This window comes from Lathyrus oleraceus, chromosome 7 (genome assembly GCF_024323335.1).
Source record: "Lathyrus oleraceus cultivar Zhongwan6 chromosome 7, CAAS_Psat_ZW6_1.0, whole genome shotgun sequence".
Lineage (NCBI taxonomy): Eukaryota > Viridiplantae > Streptophyta > Magnoliopsida > Fabales > Fabaceae > Lathyrus > Lathyrus oleraceus.
Window position 1 is genome coordinate 547800131 of NC_066585.1, and position 22377 is coordinate 547822507.

Here is a 22377-nt window from a genome sequence, read left to right on the forward strand (position 1 = left end):
CTGTCAGAATAAGCTATAAGACTTGTTTTTCTTCCTTCATTCTTATAGAATATTCCGTGCTCTGTGGTTCCTTTTAGATATCATAAGAGTCTTTTTGTAGCAGCCCAATGTGATTCTTTTGGATTTGCCATGAACCTGCTCATCAAACTCACTCCGAACATCAAATTCGGTCAAGTTACCGTTAGATACATGAGGCTTCCAATGACTTGTTTGAACATCGTAGCATCTACTTCAGTGTCATCCTCGTCTTTTGATAAAATTGTTCCTGGAACAATTGGATTCCTTACTGAGTTGCTGCTTCCCATGTTGAACCTTGCTAGAACTTCTTGAGTATATCTTCTTTGACAAATAAACATCCCAGCTTCACATTGTATCACTTCTATTCCAAGAAAATGTCTCATCTTTCCCAAGTCAGTTATGTCAAAATCTAACTTCATTGAGCTTTTAAATTCATCACACATGCTTCTATTATTTCCAGTAAAGGTCAAATCATCAATATAAAGACTAACTATCAAAATGTTACATTCATTTTTCTTGGTGAACAAAGTGTGTTCACTGGAGCACCTTTCAAAATTTTCTTTTGCAAAGTATGCCTCAATTTTGTTGTACCAAGCTCTCGGTGCTTGTTTAAGGCCATATAATGCTTTCTTCAACTTGTAGACTTTGTCTTCTTCTCCTTTCTTGACAAATCCTTCAGGCTGCTGTACAAATACTTCCTCCTTGAGCTCACCGTGAAGAAAAGCGCTTTTCACGTCAAGTTGATATACTTCCCATCCACGTTGAGCTGCCAAAGCTAATAGTACCCGCACAGTGTCGAGTCTTGCGACAGGTGCAAATACTTCCGTATAATCCACTCCATACTGTTGTGCATATCCTTTTGCTATCAACTTTCCCACTTTCATTGAGCTTGGTTTTGAAAATCCATTTAACTCCAATAGACTTAACTCCTTTTGGTGCATCAGTTAGCTCTCATGTCTTGTTCTTTTCTATTGCCTTCATCTCCATGTTCATTGCTTCTCTCCACTTCCTGCTCTTGAATGCTTCTTCGAAGAGGTAAGGATCACTTCCATTTTCAGCCATCATCATCACCATTAAACTTTCTTCTTCCTCGGAAAGATTTGTTCCCTCTTCATAATCTGCCATCCAAACTGGTTTTCTTCTATTCCTTGTTGCCCTCTCTAAAAAATCTTGTTCAACATCATTTGTTTCATTTCCCGGTGACCCGGTCTCGTTTAAACTGCTTGAGGATGCATCTTGATTGATATCACCACTGTTTTGTTCATCATTTTGTACAGGTCCTTGGTCTTCACTACCTTCTTCATTTTCTCCTTCTTCCCAATCTAGAACATCAGCTTTGCATTCTTCTTCAGTTCTTCCCCAGTCCCAACTCTTTTCTTCTTCAAACACTACATCTCTGTTCACAATGACTTTCTTTGCAATAGGATCAAATCATTTGTAAGCTTTAGACTCATCACTAACTCCCAAAAATACACACCTTTTGCTTTTGTCGTCTAGCTTGCTTCTCTTTTGGTCTGGTACATGAGCATGAGTTACGCATCCAAAAATCCGAAAATAGTCAACTCTTGGTCTTACACCAGTCCATGCTTCTTCAAGGGTTCTGTGATCTACTGCTGAAGTTGGACTTCTATTTTGTACGTGAACACACCATCTAACAGCTTCAGGCCAAAATACTCTCGGAACTTGTCTCTCATTCAGTACAGCTCTTACTGCATTCATGATCGTCCTATTTTTTCTCTCGGCGACTCCATTTTGTTGAGGAGTATATGCAACCGTCAATTGCCTACAGATTCCTTGATCCTTACAGAATTCTTCAAACTCATTCGAGGTAAACTCACCACCTCTATCAGTCCTTAAACAAGTGATAAATACACCCACTCCTTTCTCAACATATGCCTTGAAAATTTTGAACATACCAAATGCTTCTGATTTTTCATGTAAGAAATAAATCCAAGCTTTATGAGTAAAGTCATCAATAAAGTTTAACATATATCTCTTGTTACTGTTTGAAGATGGCGTGATCGGACCACAAATATCATCATGAACTAGCTGAAGCTTTTTCGAGGCCCTCCATGAGCTTTTCTTTGGTATTGACTCTCTATGTTATTTTCCAATTAGGCATGTAGTGCATATCTTCTTTGGAGACTTTAGGGAAGGTAATCCAATGACCATCTTCTTGCCCGAAAGTGTATTGAGCCCCTTGTAGTTAAGGTGTCCAAAGCAACAATGCCATAATTGAGTTTCTTTCTCCGACACCATTTCAGCTTGTAGACACATGGCATTTTTGTTTGGTGATACAGAAGCTGTCAAATAGAACATCCTATTTCCCTTCATATTAGCGTGCATAATTAAACCTTTATCTGGATGAAATACTTTGCAGGTGCCATTTTGAATTAAAATTGTCAACCCTTTTTCTTGGAGTTGTCCTAAGCTTAGCAAATTGTTCTTAAGCTCAGGAACAAAGTAAACATCGGATATTACCTGAGTAATGTCATTCATTTGCACACGTATGCTTCATTTTGCCACAACATTCATTGTTGTATCATTTCCAAGCTTCACAATTCTGCAAAATCCTTCCTCCATTTCTGAAAACCATTTTTTGTTTCCCGCCATATGATTACTGCAGTCGGAGTCTAAGAACCAAGCTTCTTCTTGTGTGGGTTGACACATATCTTCATACGCCATTAATAAGAGTTCTTCTTCTTCCTCCAGCTCCGCATAATTGGCCTTCTTCTCTCAGTCAGGGCACTCATACTGAAAGTGACCCAACTTGTGACATTTAAAGCACTCAACAATTGCTTTGTTTAGAGATAGTCTTCCTCTTCCTCTGCCATGTCCTCCTCTGAATACACCTCTACCTCCTCTGCCTCTGATTGATCTATCATCACTGGTTATTTTCAATACATGTTCTTCTGTCTGAAATCCCTGCATTCTTTGCTCATGAACAAGGAGGCTGCCATGCAGTTCATCAATACTCAAGGTACTCAAATCATTTGATTCCTCTATTGAGCATACAACATAATTGAATTTAGAGGTCAAAGATATGAGTATCTTGCTCACCACCGTACTTTGCTCCATTGTTTCACCATTTGATTTCATCTTGTTTACCATATTAAGAGTCCGTCCCAAGAAGCTATCGACCTTCTCACCTTCTTCCATGGTCAATAGCTCGAATTCTCTTCTCAACGCTTGAAGTTGTGCTCTTTTCACCTTTGTGGATCCTTGATACTTGTGTTGCATGGACCTCCATATTGCCTTTGAAGTTCCCTTGTTAAGAATCGTTTCAAGAATTTCTCTATCAATAGCTTGAAACAAATAATTTTTGACCTTCAGATCTTTAAGCTTGGCCTCTTCCACACTTTTTCTCTGCGCTTCACTTGTTGATGAAGTTCCAATTGCCGGTGTTGGGACTCCTTCTTCTACGAAGTTCCACATCTCTTTACTTCGTAGAAAATTCTCCATCGTCATTGCCCAAAAATCATAATGACCATCGAACCTTGGAATGGCCGACTGTACGAACTTTTCAGATGTAGACATGTTGATCCTTTGGTGTTTCTTCTTACGCACACGCTTTTAGTCCCTTAGTGTTTCCCCTCTCACACACTCACTCCCCAAACAATACCAAGCCCCTTGTGGAGCTCTGATACCAATTGTAAGAACTAGAAATAATAGAAACGTTGAGAGGAAAGTTGTGTTATTTATTAGAAATTGAAAGCAGGCTTATATAGTCTTTACAAATGGAATTAGTCAAAAGTCAGTACTGCATGGCAATAAAATAGGAATAAAGGAAACTTATCCTAAAATATAGGACTTCCTCCTAAAAAAATCTAACTTCCCTTAGAACTAGGATTTATTAGTAAACGAGGACTGAATTAAAAAATACCTTTAACTAAAATATGGGTCAGGATGGAGCTAATTTTGAATTTTTGAATGAATTTTAGAAGGTTATTTGGGTGGATTTTTCAAAGTTTTTTGGCGAATTATTCTTTATTATAAAACTAGTTAGAGGTTGAATTTTACATTCATAATTGATTACAAAGACTATAGACTCATTTCTTTATCTTCGTTCCTATTTTGTGATCGCAACTCAAGGTTTAAATTCAAGATTAAATGTGTTTATTCAAAGAACTTGTTGTGATTATAAGGTTTGGCGAGATGAGGAGTTTATGATCTCTCATTTGTATTTTGATGATGATACTTTATTAATATGAAATAAGTGTTGGTTTAACATTTTTTCGATAAAAGTTTCTCTCATGCTTTTTGAGTTTATCTTTGAATTAAAGGTGAATTTTTCCAAAAGTATGTAAGTAGGAATTAATGTCAGTAATTCTTATTTGGCTGAAGCAACAATCCTTTGGATTGTAAAGTGGGTACAACATCGGTTAAATATTTGAGATTGTTAATCGGTGATAATCTGAAAATAATTTGTAATTAACTTTCTTCACAACAGAAGCGGTTATAATGAAAAGATTATATTCTAACGGAATAGTTCAATATATACACACACATATTCAGAATTTAAAATTCAGATGCAAACCAAATTAATTCTAACCTCACATTATATTTAAATGAAAAATAACTAATTACTTTAATTTGGATTATATTTTAACATCGTCCCTTAATCAACATTCAAGACTAAAATCAACAACACCAATTTCATCCCTCAAATGAATAAATTGTTCAGTCTTGATAGTTTTGGTCAGAACATATGTCAGTTACTTTTGAATGCTATAGTGAACAACTTCAAACACTCCACTCTTAACTTGATTTCTCATAAAGTGAAACTTTGTGTCAATGTGCTTACTCCTTCCATGCAACACTAGATTCTTGTCAAGGCTTATAGATGATTTATTGTCAATCATCAACTTCACATGTTTGCTTACTTTGATCTTCAGATCTTGCAACAAGTTCAGAATCCACACAGCTTGACAGATAGACAAAACAATTGCAATGTACTCAGGTTCACAGGTTGACAACGCAACCACTGGTTGCTTTTTGGAGCACCAAGAAATGGGACATCCCAGATATTTGAAGAAATATCCAGAAGTACATCTTATGTCAACTTTGTCTCCACACCATTCAGAGTCTGAATAGCATATCAGCTCTAAATCATATTTAACACCAGAAGGGAACAAAACTCCATACTTCAAAGTCCCCTTAATATACCTCAGTATCCTGATAGCAGCTTGGTAATGTGACCACTTTGGTTTGTTCATAAGCCTACTCATTATTCCAACTGAATAGAAAATGTCAGGTCTGGTATTGTAGAGATATCTCAATGAGTCTACCAACTGTTTAAAAGTTGTAGCATCTACATCATCATCCTCAACATCAAAATCCAACTTGTGATTTGTCTCAGCAAGTTGTTGGTGTAAGCCCTAGAGGCCAATACTTTTGGTACTTGTATCGAATTATTTATTAATAATAAAAAGGCTTTTTCTTTATTATGGTTGATTAATAAAGTCCCTGGAATAGATAGTCCGTTTAATGTATTAAGTGTGACTTAATCATGAGAACACATTAAACATAAGGACACTATTCTTAAAGTATCCGTAGTCGAGCTTTAGTGTGAAGTGGGATAACATTAAAGCATTAAGACTATTATGTTTGTAGACTGATGATCACATCTCATGGATCATGGATAAAGAGTTATCAAGTCTTAAACATAGGTATGAATATTAGGAGTAATATTCATACCGGATTGACCCGCTATGAGAATACTATATAGAAAGTTATGCAAAAGTGTCATAAGTTATTCTCATGGTGATAATGGTGTATACCACTCTTCGACCTGAAACCACTATGGATCCTAGATGTAGAGTCGAGTGCTTTATCGTTGATCCAACGTTGTCCGTAACTGGATAACCATAAAGACAGTTGATGGGTACTCCACGAAGCATGCTGAGGGACATGAGTGACCTAGATGGAATTTGCCCATCCTGCATAACATGATAAATGTCTATGGGCCCAATATTGAACTGGACAAGGATGACACGGTCTATGCCTTGTGTTCAATATAGACATAAGGGCAAAAGGGTAATTATACATATAAGTATTATCACAGAAGGAATTGTCAGATCACATGACATTTTCGTGTCTTGGGTAGCAGTGATGTGTTGCTAGATACCGCTCACTGTTTATTATGTTAAATGTGTGATTTAATATAATTGCCAACGTCACGAAAACCTACAGGGTCACACACAAAGGACGGACTGATGAGAGATAGAGTAACTAAGGAATACCGTAAGGTACGGTGCCCTTAAGTGAATTATAGAACATCGTAAGGTACGGTGTACTTGAGTAGAATACGAAATATGGTAAGGTACCATGGGCTTAAGTGATTTTGGGCATATTATAAGATATGGGCCAAAATACACTTAAGTGGGCTTTTAGCTTGAAGCCCACACAAGTGGTTCTATAAATAGAACCCTTGTGCAGAAGCATTGATGGCGGTTGCATTTTTTTCGTTTTCTCTCTCTCTCACTCAAAGCCTTCATTCGTACCAGCTAGCACTGAGATTGAAGGAATCCGTTCGTGTGGACTGAGTAGAGACGTTGTCATCGTTCAACGTTCGTGATCACTCCGTGGATCTGCATCAAAGGTTTTGATCGCCACAAGAGATCTGCACCAAAGGTTTCAATCGTCACAAGAGGTAAATATTCTATCACTGATCATGACCATTCGTAAGGATCTCTAAAGGAGAAAATTTTAATTTCTGCTGCGTTTTGGACCGCAATTCTCCTTCACAAGTGTGATTGCAGACTTGCAATTTGTTAGCTCAAACTCATTCATCAGCACCTTCTTGAACTTAGCTATCTCGTACGAATCGCTCCATGTTAACAATATGCCATCAACATAGAGACACACCCGAGTCATATTGCTATCAAATGTATGCTGAACATAAACACCATACTCCATCTCACATTTTCTGAATCCTTGAAGCTTGAAAAAGCAATCAACTTTCAGATTCCAGGCTCTAGGAGCTTGTTTCAGTCCATACAAGGTTTTATGCAACTTGTACACCATTCCTTCCTGGTTCTTTTTCACAAATCCAGGAGGTTATGATACATAAACTTCCTATTGTAAAGAATCATTCTAAAATGTAGATTTCACATCTAAATACATCAGAGGTCAATTCATGTTAGCAGCTATAGCAATCACCCGTCTAATTGTTTCATGTTTAGCTACATGAGCAGACACCTCAAAGTAATCTAGTCCAGATTTCTGTAAAAATCCTCTAGCTACTAACCTTGATTTAAGGTTTCCAATTGATCCATCTGGATTTAGCTTGAACTTGTAAACCCATCTCACACAGATGGATTTCTTGTTCTTTGGAAGCTCAGTCAACTCCCAAGTCTTGTTTCTTTCTATAGCCTCAAGTTCTTCTTCCATGGCCTTCAGACACATTTTCTTCTTGAGAGCTTCTTCAGTACTGAATGGTTCAGAGTCTACTAACATGGCACACTGAATGACGTCCCCTTCAGAGTCTATATCAGTATCTTGTAACATGTCAAAATCTACAAATCTTCTAGGTAGTTGTCTAATTCTTTGTGGTCTCTGAACTTGCTCAGAATCTTCTTCAGATGTTGGAATAATATAAGATGCTACCTTCAGACTCTGGTCCACCTTTAGAGGCATGATTTCCACCAGAGTCTGGATCATCATCAAAATCTATATCATAATCAAATTCACCTTCAGAGTCATATATGCCTTCAGACTCTTCTTCAACATCAGAGTCACCTTCAGACTTTGACACATCTTCAGATTCAGAATCTCCTTCAGAAATAGGTTCTCCTTCAGAGTCATAAATGTCTTCAGAAGTTAACTCAGGTCTTAACATTGCACCAGAGTTGGATTGAGACTTGTTCCAATCCCATGATTTTGATTCTTTCATAATGACATCTCTGTTAAAGTCAACATTGTTAGTGACAGGACAGTGGAGCTTATAAGCACTTGTACTGTGATACCCTACAAGCAACATGACTTTGATTCTGTCATTCAACTTCCTTCTCTTATCATCTAGTACATGTTTATAACAAACGGAACCAAACACCTTTAGATGGCTCACACTATGCTTATCTCCAATCCATTTCTCCATAAGAACAATTTTCTTCAGCTTCTTGGTTAGACACCTGTTGAGCACATATGTTGCAGTGGCAACAGCTTCTCCCCACAAAGTGTGAGGGAGATTTTTCTTCTTCAGCATGCTCCTTGTCATATCAAGCAAAGTTTTGTTTCTTCTTTCAACAAGACCAGTGTGTTGAGGAGTTTATGGAGTAGTAACCTCATGTTCAATTCCATTCTCCTCGCAGTATTTCTTGAACTCTATAGAGTTGTATTCACCTCCACCATCAATCCTAAGAATTTTCAGCTTCTGACCACTTTGTTTTTCAGCCTTCACCTTGAACTTCTAAAATTCAGCAAACACTTCATGCTTAAATTTTATGAGTGCTACCCATGACATTCTTATAAACTCATCCATAAATGACACAAAGTGCTTATTTCCTCCAAGTGAAGGTACTTCAAATGGCCCACATACATCATAATGCACTACTCCTAACATATGTTTTACTCTTGGAGCAACTTCTAATGCAAATGGCAATCTAGGATGATTGTCTTTCATGCATATTTCATATGACTTATCAGGCTTCACAATCTTAAGGATGCCATGTACCAGTTTCTTAGAACTCAGATGCCCTAAGCTTCTGAAGTTCTGATGCCTCAATCTCTTGTGCCATAGCTCACTGTCGCCTTTAGCACCTTCTGTACTAAGGCAATTAGTTTTAGCTATTTCTATATTCACCTTGAATGTTATGTTGCTTCCCTGTCCAGACTACATAATCAGCTTCTGGTTATAATCATACAACTTCAAGAGATTGTCTTTCATAGTAACTCAGAAACTTTTCTCAATTAGTTGACTTACACTCATCAGATTGCTCTTCATGCCAGGAACATACCAAACATCCTTGATCAAAACAGTTTTGTCATTCTTCACTTTGACCTTGACATTTCTCATTCCTTTAGCATTCAAATACTTACCATCAGCACATCTGATTTTTGTTTTCTTTCTAGAATCAAAATTAATCAGTCATTATTTGTTTCAAGTTAAGTGATTTAAGCAGTCAGTGTCCATATAGCACCAGTCTACAAAATATCCACCATAAGATTCAAAAGCCATCAATAGCACAAGTTCATCCTCAGACTCTCCCCCGGCTATGTTTGCTTCTTCTGATTTTCTTTCCTTATTTGACCAGCATCCAGCAGCAAAGTGACCAAACTTCTTCCAACAGTAGCATTGAACATTTTTCTTGTCAAACTTATCTTTTCCCTTCTAATGTTTCTTCTCATTAGACTTGGAGGTTTCCGACTTCTGATAACCATCATCATGTCTCTTTTTGGCCTCTGAATAAGACTACTTTTGATTCTTTTTACCATAAGATGCTTTGAGAGCCTAATTTACCTCTCTTTAAGAGTTTCTCTCATTCAGACACAACTTTTACGCCTCTAAATTGCTCTACAACTGTTTAATTCTCATGGTGCTAAGGTCCTTAAAATGTTAAATTGTTAGAACAATGTAATCAAATTGAAGAGTAAGTGATCTCAGTACCTTCTCAGTGATTACTTGTTCAGAGGAAGTCTCTCCACAAGATTTCATCTCATTTGTAATCAGAAACACTCTGGAGATCTAATCTAGTACCTTCTCATTGTTCTTCATTTGATATTCTCATGTTGCTTACGTAGAGACTCACGTGTCACCTCCATAGCATCGTACAAGTGTGTCCCATGTAGCTTTCGCTTTTGTTGAATCATCGATCTTCTCAAACACATTCACATTCGCACACTGATGGATGTAGAACATAACTTCTAATCCTTCTTCCTCATCTCTCTATGCATATTCCTTTGTGCTTCAGTTGCATCTACTGCAACAGCTGCATAACCGTCATTGACGAGATCAAGAACATCTTGAGCGTTAAACAACACACGTATCTGAATCATCCATCAATTCCAATTATTTCCATCAAATACTGAAAGCTTCGTATTTAAGCTATTGTTTCCACCGTTCATCTTTGATCATGTGTAGGAATTCACTCAGATCTCACCAAACACTCGTGTTACGATTTTGAACTTCAAATCACTATGAATTTCAAAAACGAAATCAATCACACACGCCTCACGTACATTCGTGTTTCCCTTGGTGTTTCCCGTGAATCTGAACTGGAGCTCTAGATATCAATTGTGGTTGCACAAGAAGGAAGAAGATGAAGATGGTGAAGATGGAAGAGAGAGAATGTAAATCTTTAACTAACTTTCTTCACAACAAAAACGGTCACAATGAAATGATTCTATTCTAACTGAAATGCAAGTTCAGTACATATACATATTCAGAATCTAAAATAAAATTCAAATGCAAACTAAATTTGCTCTAACCTCACATTACACTTAAATTTGGATTATATTTTAACATTCTCATGATTTTGATTATAGAATGTTGGTAGCTCATGCTTAAGAAATCTTTTATAAATAACGCAATCCCTTCATTCAGAAAATCATCCACAAATTTTATGGAGAAATGAGAGTCTTTCATTCTCTACATGGGCGGACTTTCTCTCCTCTATCATACTTTTTGATAAGTACAAAATATTATCAAGTAAATGTGAAATGGAGAAAGGGTGATTGCTATGGAGAAAGGGTAGGCTAGACTCGTCTTAGTAGAAAGATTTATGTGCAGTAGAGAGTGATGTTGGTAGTTTTTGTGTTAATTGATTTTATTGTTTGTCAAAAGTGGTAGGAAATTATAAAGATACTTTATTTTGGTTTCACTCATGTGATAGATTTAGCCCAATTTTTAGTTTGACTAACAATAAACAAGTTTTTATTCTTGATATATTGAATTTGGGAGGTGGTTTAAACAGTGTAGATTTAGCCCATTAACTTTGAAGTTTCTCTGATGTTAAGTTACCTGAAACAAATTGGTTTTCTAAAAAATTTAATTGCTTGCTTAGATGCTTTAGAATGATATATTGCCAATGATTAATAATCTACTCAAGTGGGGTTTTAATAAATTGGAGTCAAAATTCCATCAAATAAACATATTAAAATAATTAACGAATTTTAGGATTGATTGAAATAATTAGGAAATATACAATCAAAATATTGAAATAATTTGTGCTAAAACTGTATTTTGAATGATACCAAAGAAAGTAATTCTTATAGATTGGGCTGGGTCTTTTCTTTTAATTCTAGATTGGGTTAGGTCCATTTTTTTATTGGACCTCGCTTGAAACGTCCAAATATATTACAAGTGCTTTACTCTTCGTCTCTTTAATAATACTCATTCAATTCAATGAAAAATCAATGATGTCCTTAAAATTTGGAACTTATCTTTTGGATGTACCAAAAATGCAACCATAGTCACGTCTGAGACTCAGAACAGAGTCGAACGAATTTGGAGGTTAATGTCTGTATTTTCTACAAAGATTAATGTTTGTACTTTATACGAATGTTAAATTTTGAACATGTTTGATTTATATAACATGTTAGACTCTTCCTTCTTCCTTCTTTATTTCATAAGTTTTACTCAGAATTCAAATAGAGCTCGTGAGCAAACTCCATTTCAATTATTTTTCAAGTTTTCTCGTTAATTCTACTTTGTTGCATTCAAGCTTAACGCATCCCTCAACATCTAATCCACTCAAATCAATCTAGATTTCTCATTTTCAGACTTTCTCGCAATAAGGTGATTTTTTCATTTCCTTCCTTTCTTTTCTTTTTTGTTTGCGATGAATACATAAACTAAATAGGTTGTTTATGGTTCATTAGGTTGTATTTAAAAGCATAATGGATTGACTTATGATGCATGAATTGAGATTTCTTTTTCAAGTTTAGAGCATAGGGGGTTTGTCTATTCATGTTTTACGTTTTTCTGGATTTTCTCGAGTACAGAAATTAACCTTCAGATTTTCTTGTTATGCATTGCTTGTTTGATTTTGTCTTTTTTTGTCCCTTGAGTTTGAATTATTTGATTATGATATGATTTCATTGGTTAATTAAAGGTAAAATGTCTCACAACTAAGAAAGACAAAGACATGGTAGAGTGGATCATCATGCTTGCGTTCTGAGGGAAAAGGCTAGACCCTTTCTCTCAGGCATTAGTGTCACTTTATTTGATGAAGGGGCATCATCTTCTGGAGTTCACGTGTCCCCGACATAATCCTCCCAGAGACATGACTCCCCTACTGCTACCTCAGAAGTCAAACATGTTGTCATTTCAAATATTTTTTCATGATGCCTCTCAGACACCTCACTACTTTGTGTGTATGTAGGTCATGTTGCTAGGAGCTTGTGGGGTGGAAAGGTAAAAAAAAATTGTATTCATTCTTATAAACACATATTTTTTATTAAGATTTGAAATTTTTGACGTTAATGTTTTTTTACAACATTATGATTCGTTAAAATGTATCAACCACAATAGGAAGATTGCAAATTTGTCGCAACCTGATAGAGCATGGTTTCAAGATATCGTGCAGCTATCCGGACTGCAATATATATATATATATATATATATATATATATATATATATATATATATATATATATATATATATATATATATATATATATATATATATATATATATATGATTGACTATACTTTTATTAACTATGGTTTATTATCTCCTTTCATCGAGAGATTGCACTCAAAGACTTCTTCATTCTAACTTCTAATCGGTGAGATGTCCATCACACTTGAAAATGTCCATCTTTACTACTTCTTTTTATCATAGAAAGATTATTAAACTACTCCAGACTCACTAGACCTGACACACTGAAGATGGTGGTGTAATGTTTGGGAGCTGACTCAGGTGATGCCCAACAGAAGATAAATGACACCATATGATGTCATGCCATATTTGGATTTTTGGAGAGGTTGTACATATACCATCTGGATGTGGCAATTGAGGCTAATGGTGATGATGCACATGTAGCACATCATATAATATGTGCATTGAGGTTATACTTCTTGCATTTGGTTGGCACATCCATATTTATGGATAAAAATGTATACTATATCGATGTTGTATGCCTGAGACACTTCATTTACTTAGAGAGGATTCACGAGTACAACTGGGGGTCTCTTGTTTGATTTATCTTTACTCTAAGTTAGGTGAAGTTTGTTTATGAAAAACTAGATAGATGACAGGTAGCAACACCCTATTTAAGATAATATATGTGTACCTTTAATGTTACTAATATTTCATAACACTTGTGCAACGTTGTTACTAATATTTTGTCTGAAATATTTTCAGACATGGATCCTCCAACACTTTCTACGTCTCTCCGACTGGGCATGTATGGATAACTACGACAAGGTTTTGCCACGTGTTTGCTTCTTCATTCCTCTCTAAGGGAATCAAGCGACTAAGTCATTCCGAGTTTATCTTGACCGCATCCTGGAAGATGATATAAACTTCACATCTTATGACGATCATCGTAAGACACCCCCCCCCCCTCTTCGATGAGATATCCTTATACTCCAGAAGGTTGGATTATGGGTCACAACTCATGTATCCACATCTCTTAGAGCGATTCATTTGTCGGTTCAGATATCTGCAGGGTATTCCTAGAGCCCCCAACATTGTTGCTCCTCCCACACTCCGTCGCAGAGATGTTGATGAGATATTTATGGAGTACCATGATCATTTGGTCCTAGAGGATATAAATAGTATGTCATCTCCTCATGCATGGAGTACTACATACGACTACATCCAATGGTTTTTTAGAGTGTCACGCCATTACATGACAACATAGCAGGCTTGGTGGACCATGTTATTGATGTATTATCGATCTATCAGCGTATTGTGACTATTAGGCGAGTGGGCATGGAGAGAGGGGAGTTTCAAGAAGGCACTTTTGGGAGGGCCATTGTAGAGGCCATGATATTCGAGGCACGACATGCCTTGTAGTACGGGGGGCATAGGAGGAACTATGAGGGGGTCAGCTATACTCGGTAGTTGACTTTTCTTTCTATTTTGATCATTTGTATTTTGATTTATATTTTGTGAACAATGTATTGTTTGGATTTTGACTTAATATATGGTATTTTGATTAAATTACATGTGTGCGATTTAATTGAATAACAATTATGTAGACTTTGTAAAAAAACTTAAGGGTTATTAAAATATGTCAAATTTATAACAAAAATACTACCCATGAGAGAGATTTATTGTCCGGGTGGTTAATACAGAATTTAACTTATGTAATATTCACTGAATTGTGAAATAAACACACTATCATAAGTTCAAAATGTGTTTAAGGATAAGTCTGGAACTTATTCTACATACTCACTCTTTTTTAAATACGTAGGTTAACTTCTATAATATTTTATAGTAACATGGGGGATGTCTCCCTTACGAAGTGTTTTGATGTGTATATGAGATATCCGGATGTTAATTTTTGTATTATTCTAAAAATATTTTTCAATTTTTTTAAAAACGATTCTTCACATCTATATGTGAAAATAACAACCTCATATTTCAAATAGTCTAAAAGCTTAGAATCTCTTATTTCTTTAGATAATTTCTTGATATATGAAAAAATATTCAAATTGTTTTTTAGTAAAAGATTTTAAAAAAAACATTTTCAACATTAAGAGATTCTAATGATTATGCGACTCTAAATGGATAAATCTAGTACTCTCAAGTTGGAATCCTAATCAAAGAATCATATCTTGTTTAAAAGCTTTGATAGAAAAAAGTAATTACAAGTGAGAATCACTTATTTGCTTCTCATGCACCTAACAAGAACCTCTACAAATTTCCTATACATGTGTTGCTTCATATACATTCTTTGCACTTTCTTTCTTCCATTCATTCCCATTTTCTCTCTTGCAAATCTGTTTTCAAGTAAAAACCTTAGATTTTCTGCAAGAACATGACTCCCTTTTCGTCCAATAGGATGATGAAGACCACTCACACCATGCTCCACAATTTCCTTTGTTCCTCCAGCATCTGTTCCTAACACCTACACTCCAAAAGATCAAATAGAATCGAGTCAATATCCGTTTTTAATCATATTACTCGTACGAGATATCCACCGACTCTAGCAATGTTTCAAAGGATGAAAGTCATACCGGAAGACCAAATGCCATTGCTTCGATTGTCACGCGTCCGAAGGTTTCTCCCAATCCCTATTCATAATTTGAGCAAGTAAAAACTTCTTCAATAACACTTATCATACAATAGCTTGTACTACAAGTTACCTCTTAATAAACAGTTTAATCAAGCTTTTACCTGAGAGTTTATGACATAAACATCAGCAGCAGAGTAAAGTGAGGCAACATGTGTAGTAGCCGGAGTCCACAAAACATTCTTCGACAAATTCGAATGTTGCGACAAGAAACTTGCAATACTCTTAACATATGTCACCTTGTTACTCTTTGATCCAACAGAACCAATCACAATTTTCAGAGATTGTTTCATTTTTCCGTTGTTCGGCTTTAGCAACAATTTTCTAATATGATGCCTTCTATTCCAAGTAACTTCCGATGAATTTTGCGATGATTCATTTTCTACGATTTTGTTTGCTGATTCGAGAAACAGTAGCTGACCCTTTCCAGGATTGATGCTACTTAGAGATATCACAAGCATATCGTTATCGTTCAAACCGATTTCTCTTCGAACCGATTTGCGCAAGAGCTTCCTCTTCTCGTTGATTTTCACGGAAGCACTCGAGGAATGAATTCCGGCTGCGAAAGCAAGTTCGTCGTTAACAGACAGTGGAACAATTGCAGGCTGGAATCTGAGTCCTATGCTTTCTTCTTCGCACCATTTTCGCCATTTCTTGGATTGTGATTCAGAAAGAAAAACCAGCATCTTCACTTTGTTCAAGACGTGTTTTGATCGATCGAAATACTCTCTTCGGTTTTCCATAATCCACCAAACAACTTGGTTTGCGGCAGGAGGAAAATACCCGATATATTGTTCTGTAAACATACAAGACAAAGTTGTAGAAAACAGAAAAATAAGAGCTTTTGTAAAAAAGTACTTATTTATAAGCACTTATCATATAAGTCATTTGAAAACTTAAGAAAAAGTCAAAAAAAAAAACAAGAAAGCTTAACCAATCTATTCATACCAATCCATGAAGAACAAACAGCTGATCCAGCAATGACAAGATCAGCATTCATTGCAGCTTTGAAGCTATGATCAGCTTTATCATCAACCACCTTAATTTTTCTCCTAATAAGCTCTTCCATCAAACCACCTTTTTTACTAAGAACAACAGCCGAAACATTCGCTTCACATCTCATCAACTCAGTTGCCAATTCCATCATCGAAAGCGGCGCGCCAGTCATAGAAAGCTCATGAAATATCAACACAAATCTCTTTGACAAAACAGCTTTTGCAAAATCACTTTTCCTTTCACATTTTCCACAACACTTGTCATTATTTTTAGTACTCAATTTCAATATCCTATCCTCTAATAACCCAAATGGACCCACAAGAGAAAACTTCTCTAACTCCTTTTCAACTTTCAATTTTCTCTTCTGCTTATCATTTACCTCACTTCTCAAAGATCTTCTACTTTTCCTTTTCTTTGAAGCACTTTTACCATTTCCTTCTTTCTTGGCCAAAACAACAACTTTTTCATTATGATCAAATAAAGAACTCTTTTTGACAACAAAATCTTGATGATTACTAAGATGAAAATCAAACCCTTTAATTTCTTCTTGTTTATCATAATCATCCCACTTAGATTGAACAAAAAAACCAAGATAAGCCCAAAGGGTAATCAAGATTAGCCACAAAACTAACCGGTTGCTTCCAATCCAAGAAAGCGGTGCATTACTACTACTTTTGATTTCTCGTCTTCGAAATGAAGGAGAATGTTGTTGTTGAATTGATCTTGATGAAGATTGAAGTTGAAGCTCTCCTCTATTGTTGTTGCATTCATCCATTAAAAGTCTCATTAAAATGATAATGAAGAAATTCTTGATGCTATCTTTATGATTTTACAATGGACCCTTTTGCACGTTATGTATCAAGATGTGAATGTTTTGAATGATGTATTCACTATGAATGAATGAAAGAGAAAGATGTTATGAGATAACTTGGTGGATCAACTAAAATATTTTTTTGTGATTTTAAGTGAAAAAAGAAAGAAAGATTAAAAAATTTCAAGAATTGTAACGACTTTGATGTTAGGTGAAATGTAGCATCATAGATGACATGTAGGGGGATATTTGTACATGACATGACATAGACATTGATAGTTTGTGTTTTTTTTATATATATAAGACTCTGTTTTATTATTGGTTCATCTATTTTTTTATTGATTATTAAGTAATAACAACAAAAAAAAGAAAATTAGAAATAAAAAAGAACACAATTAGTTATGATAATTTTGTAATAAAATTTTATGTTGATTTAAATGTTGATATAATAGTTTTCATAAGTAAAAATTGATAATGTAATTAGGTAGACTATTTAGTTAAGTGAAGGAATTATTGAAAGGAAAAAAATTAACAAATAGTATATATTTTAAACTACGGAATAATTATCTATGAAAATTGAAGGTGTTTCATTCCCATAGTACATAATAAATTTTGATTCCTGGCTGTGGAGATGTACCTACTATATTTAAGAAATAAATAAAGTTATTAGATTTGTTTTTTTAAATTGAAACAAAAGTGTAAGAGATATATTTGATCTATTTTTCTCTCATATTTATTAGTTAAAAATAAAAACAAAAATAGTAAGACTTCTTATAATTTTAACTTACCAACAAAAAAAAATAATACACTTTTTTTTGAGACAATGAAAATAAAAATAAATAACAAAATATTATTATTTTCAGAAATGCATAATCAAGTTATAACATGTATTTAAAGAGTTCTTGTACATGGGATGTTATCTCACCAAAGTGAAAGGTAACTAATATTCTTAGATTTCAGAGATACATCTTCGGACGCATTTTTAATACACACATTAATGCTTTTTGTGAGTAAGTCATTCGTTATTACCCAAAACTGTGTCCGAAGATGTATCTTTGTATCTATAATATAGTAAATTCGGAGGTTCATCTTTGGAATAGCCCTAATCTAAAAACTCAATGAGTTTTACAGAAATTAATCCTCATAATGACTCTATTAACTTAAACCACAAATCAGTAACAGAATAGATGCAGAATTTGAAAGAAAAAAATAAATTATCATCAAAATACATAACATCACATAGATAATCGTTAACATAAATTTAACATTACAGTTCATCGGATTGTTGCAACATCATTAGAATATCTTTGGTTAATCTTGCAATCGTTGCATCCACTCCAATCGACCCCTTTTGTTTCATAAATGTGAAAAGTGCTCCACATAACCCTTAAATCTTCATTTGTCTTCGGATCAAACTTGTTGAACTGGATATTCTCTTCGTTGTTAATCGATGGGGGATGGTTCGATTGTCTGGATATTGAGATTCTCCATTATGTATTTCAGATCTACAAGAGAGGTGTACTATGTGACCCTTAATTCAAGTGAGGTCTTCGCGTCATTGAAGTACAAATGCGACATGTCAATATATGTTCATTCTGGTGTGATGTGATTGTGTTAAAAAAAGGGAGATGAGAGACTCGTATTTGTACAAGTTTTAGATTAATATAGACCTTAAAAACACAATTTTATTGTAAGGGATATTCTAGATATGCATTTTTGGTCACATCCTTTTTTTTAAAATAATGGTTTATATATGCATCTCCAAATTACTCCATGTTTGGTATTTTTTAAATTAAAATTGGGATAATCTGGATATGCATCTCTGAAATCGTCCAACAAACTCATTGTTCATACAGAACCTGTTATATGCAAACTAAGATGTTAATAGATTCAAATATAAAGTTTATTTAAAAAATTAACCCACAATTGTTATACAATTGATGTTGAATATACATTACATGTGTATTAAATTATATCAAAATTACATTGGAGACAACAATATATATAAAAAACGAATCACCATCTAAATACATAGTAAGTTAAAAACTAAAAAGCATCAAAACATGTGTCACCACATAAATGAGTTTTTATGAGTGATGTCGCCTTTGACTTTTTCTTATTTGATTCTATTTCAATATCTCTCTATTTGGAGAACTCTTCCATCCTTTTCAGAAAGTGATCCCGTCAAATTTCAGTCTCTTTTATGAAATGTGTCCTCCACTCCAATGTCTTTTGTAAATGACACCACGGTTTCAAATAAATTTGAACAAAATATTGTGATTTTGAAATTCATCCAATAAATACACACGATACCTATTATAGGGAAGTGTGTTCATTTTCCATTGGTGTCGTACTGCTAATACAAGGACCAAGAGCATCATGAATTGCATCGGAAAAAAAATCGTATAGCGACGTGCATGATTTCCTATGTGCCTTCAACTCTTAGAGAAGTTGTTGACAGATAAATGTGTGATTCTCCTCTCTTTTACCAAACAAATCTGAAATAGTTCGATAACCGCAGTTAACCTCACCTTTAACATTTATAATATACTCAATGTATTTGTGCATAAAAAGTGTCATCTCTTCAATGTAGATGATTTTTATATAGGTAGTGAAGGAGATGGTCTACTAATGCAAGCACCTTGAAAAATGATTTTTGAGATTTAAAAGTTAAAGAATTCAAAAACTGTGAGTCAATATGTTCAAAGTAAAAAAGAGACCACTTTGTGAAATTGTCATTCTCAGTTGGTTTGACTTTTTTAGGGGTACCTTTCATTTTAACAAGTTCCAATGGTGGTTTCAAATATGTGATTTTTGGATAATAAATCTTCCTCAGGTGCTCTTTGATGTGCAACTTCATATTGTTATCAACTTTCATAAATCTGTCTTGGATAATTCTTATTTTATATATATATATATATATATATATATATATATATATATATATATATATATATATATATATATATATATATATATATATATATATATATATATATATATATATCATCTTTCATCACATCTTCATCATCAAACTGTGTAAATCTCATTCATATCTATTAATGTAACAAGCACATGGAGGATCGTACGTACTTGTAAGTGTACAACCATCCTTTGAACTATTTGTTCATGTTTTCTCTGCTTGCTTGGCTTCGTGATAAACAAAATTCAATCTCACCCGAGAGATGTTATCAACGAACTGTGAATAAAGAATGTTGTCTTTGAATTTGTATTCTGATACAGTAATGCTCTGATCAAAAGATATTTGTATTTCATTATGTTGATTTCGGATTATTTGATTCAGGGAGTCTCAACTCTACAAAAATCACTTTTACTGTTTCTCAACCAATTCTTCATTGTGGCATGTACATATTAAAGTCTCTTATTTTTTGTATTGTCAAAGTATCTAACTTGATCAGTCCAAGCACATACAATCTTCTCTTTCACCTGGTTTATAATTATACTCTCAGCATACTTCATAAAATTTGGATATCTCGCACCCCCAATTATGCTTTCCAATACCCCACTTAATTCAACAATCTTCTCTTCTTCATCTTGATCTATTTAATCTTTAGTGTAGATTTAAGTCTGCTTCCCACCCTTGATTTGTTTAATATGTTTGGTCTCATTTTCAAATTTGCAACAGACGTTATAAAATCAGTTACTATGACATTTAGTTTAGCATATTTTATTGGTCCTTCAACACAGTCTTACACACTTCCAAAATCCATATAACGTTGTCATCTTTTTCCATTTTTCAAAAATGAAAAACCCACTAAAAAGTCATCTACGTCGAAGTAACACCAACAATTTTCAAAAGTGAAAGCATATATTTATTAATTTTGTATATTGACAAGTAGATAGAATCAGGATGACACCAAAATATATCTCAAACAATGACTCCATCCTCGCACACTTTGTACCTAAAAACATATTTACCATCATCCAAAAGCTTCATCAGTTGTTGCATTTTAATTTTGGTCCTCTTATCTCCTTGTTGTTTACAGCATGAACATTATATATTTTCTTAATATTTTTGTTTAACATTGCAGGTATATTTTTGGACGGCACCATATTCAAAATCATGTCAAAAACAAATTCCTTCTCAACGGGATTAAGACGGCATACAATAGAATGATCGACTAATTTATGACACGTGTCATGATTGTGTAAACCAAAAATCATATTAGATTTTTATATACTACCTGCCTTATGGTATCCACATACCTTAAAAAACCATCACACTTTCTCATAATGATGTCATCAAGTTTCAATTTCCAAATACATTGCTAATACTTGTCACTTCTTTCTTTCGAATCTCATTGTTACAAATGTTTATCAAAATCATTATCAAACCTCCCGATAACAACATTAAAGTACAAATATCTAACACAACCCTTCATAGAAGGTGGGCAGTGGTCCCTCTATGTGATGTTGAGCTTAAACCAATTCATTGTAATGGATTGGAATACCTCTCTTATACCATGTTTAATATATTTTGCTTAGATAAAAAACAATGTTAAACCTAAGTTTTGCAGCTTCTATGCAAATCCATTGAAGCATATATTCATACTCAACAACAGGTTTAACATCATCTTTGACATCTCCCAGTTTAACATCACTTCATCCGATTCAACATCATATACAGAATAGCTTTAGCTTTAGATAAAGTATTAGTGCACCATAAGTTGATTAACTAGCTCAATCAACTAAATGCACCATCAATAAAAAAATGCATCTTCAAATTAATTCTTGACTTAAACTTTTTTATGTATGGCTTACAAAGATAAGCAAAATCTCCAAAATATGATAAGAGCAAAATTGAATTTTCAACGTGTTCACCCTCACACCCATGGAGTGGATAAAATAACCCCTTCATCGTATCTCCCAATGAGTGGAGTCTCTCACATCTAATTGCTAAGTTAAAACAAATACATATTTTAATAATTAAAAAATACTTTCAGAAAGTATGCAAAGAATAAATTTCATAGTCATGAAATGAGCTTTTCTCAATTATGTAAACTCACACGTTGGAGGACCTGATTTAGAGACAATTAGGCATAGAAAAGATATTCCAGCAGAAATATATATAACTAAATTCTATTTTACGTTATATATCAAACCATAATCATGTAACTAATATCAATGACATGTGCTGCTCCACCTTAAAGGTCTTTGAAGACAAAATATATGAAATAATTTGAAAACATTAATTCAATTAACCCAACTGAATTCAAAAAGAAACTAAATTCTACTAAACTCACATCAACCAACTAATATCATTCAATCAAAAAGAATAGTACAGTATATAACACAATCAAACTACAATTTATTAAATAACAATAGGTGAACTTTTATGAAAGAACT

At 34.2% G+C, this 22377-nt stretch overlaps 1 protein-coding gene across 1 annotated transcript; it reads right to left on the reverse strand.

Annotated features, from left to right (window-relative positions):
• Positions 1–14727: 14727 nt before the first annotated feature.
• LOC127107656 (uncharacterized) lies at positions 14728–17156 on the reverse strand. The gene is made up of 4 exons (XM_051044958.1): positions 16152–17156; positions 15308–15999; positions 15148–15204; positions 14728–15038 (listed from the first exon to the last, which is right to left on the reverse strand). The coding sequence occupies exons 1-4, from the start codon at positions 16984–16986 to the stop codon at positions 14793–14795; spliced, it is 1830 nt and encodes a 609-aa protein (XP_050900915.1). The 5' UTR covers positions 16987–17156; the 3' UTR covers positions 14728–14792.
• Between the last annotated feature and the right edge of the window lie 5221 nt (positions 17157–22377).

Coding starts and splice junctions, on each gene's coding strand:
- LOC127107656 (XM_051044958.1), bottom strand. CDS start 16,986: ATGAGACTTTTAATGGATGAATGCAACAACAATAGAGGAGAGCTTCAA. Junction 16,000..16,151: donor TGTTTGTTCTTCATGGATTG/GTATGAATAGAT, acceptor GTATGTTTACAG/AACAATATATCGGGTATTTT. Junction 15,039..15,147: donor CAATGGCATTTGGTCTTCCG/GTATGACTTTCA, acceptor TTTGGAGTGTAG/GTGTTAGGAACAGATGCTGG.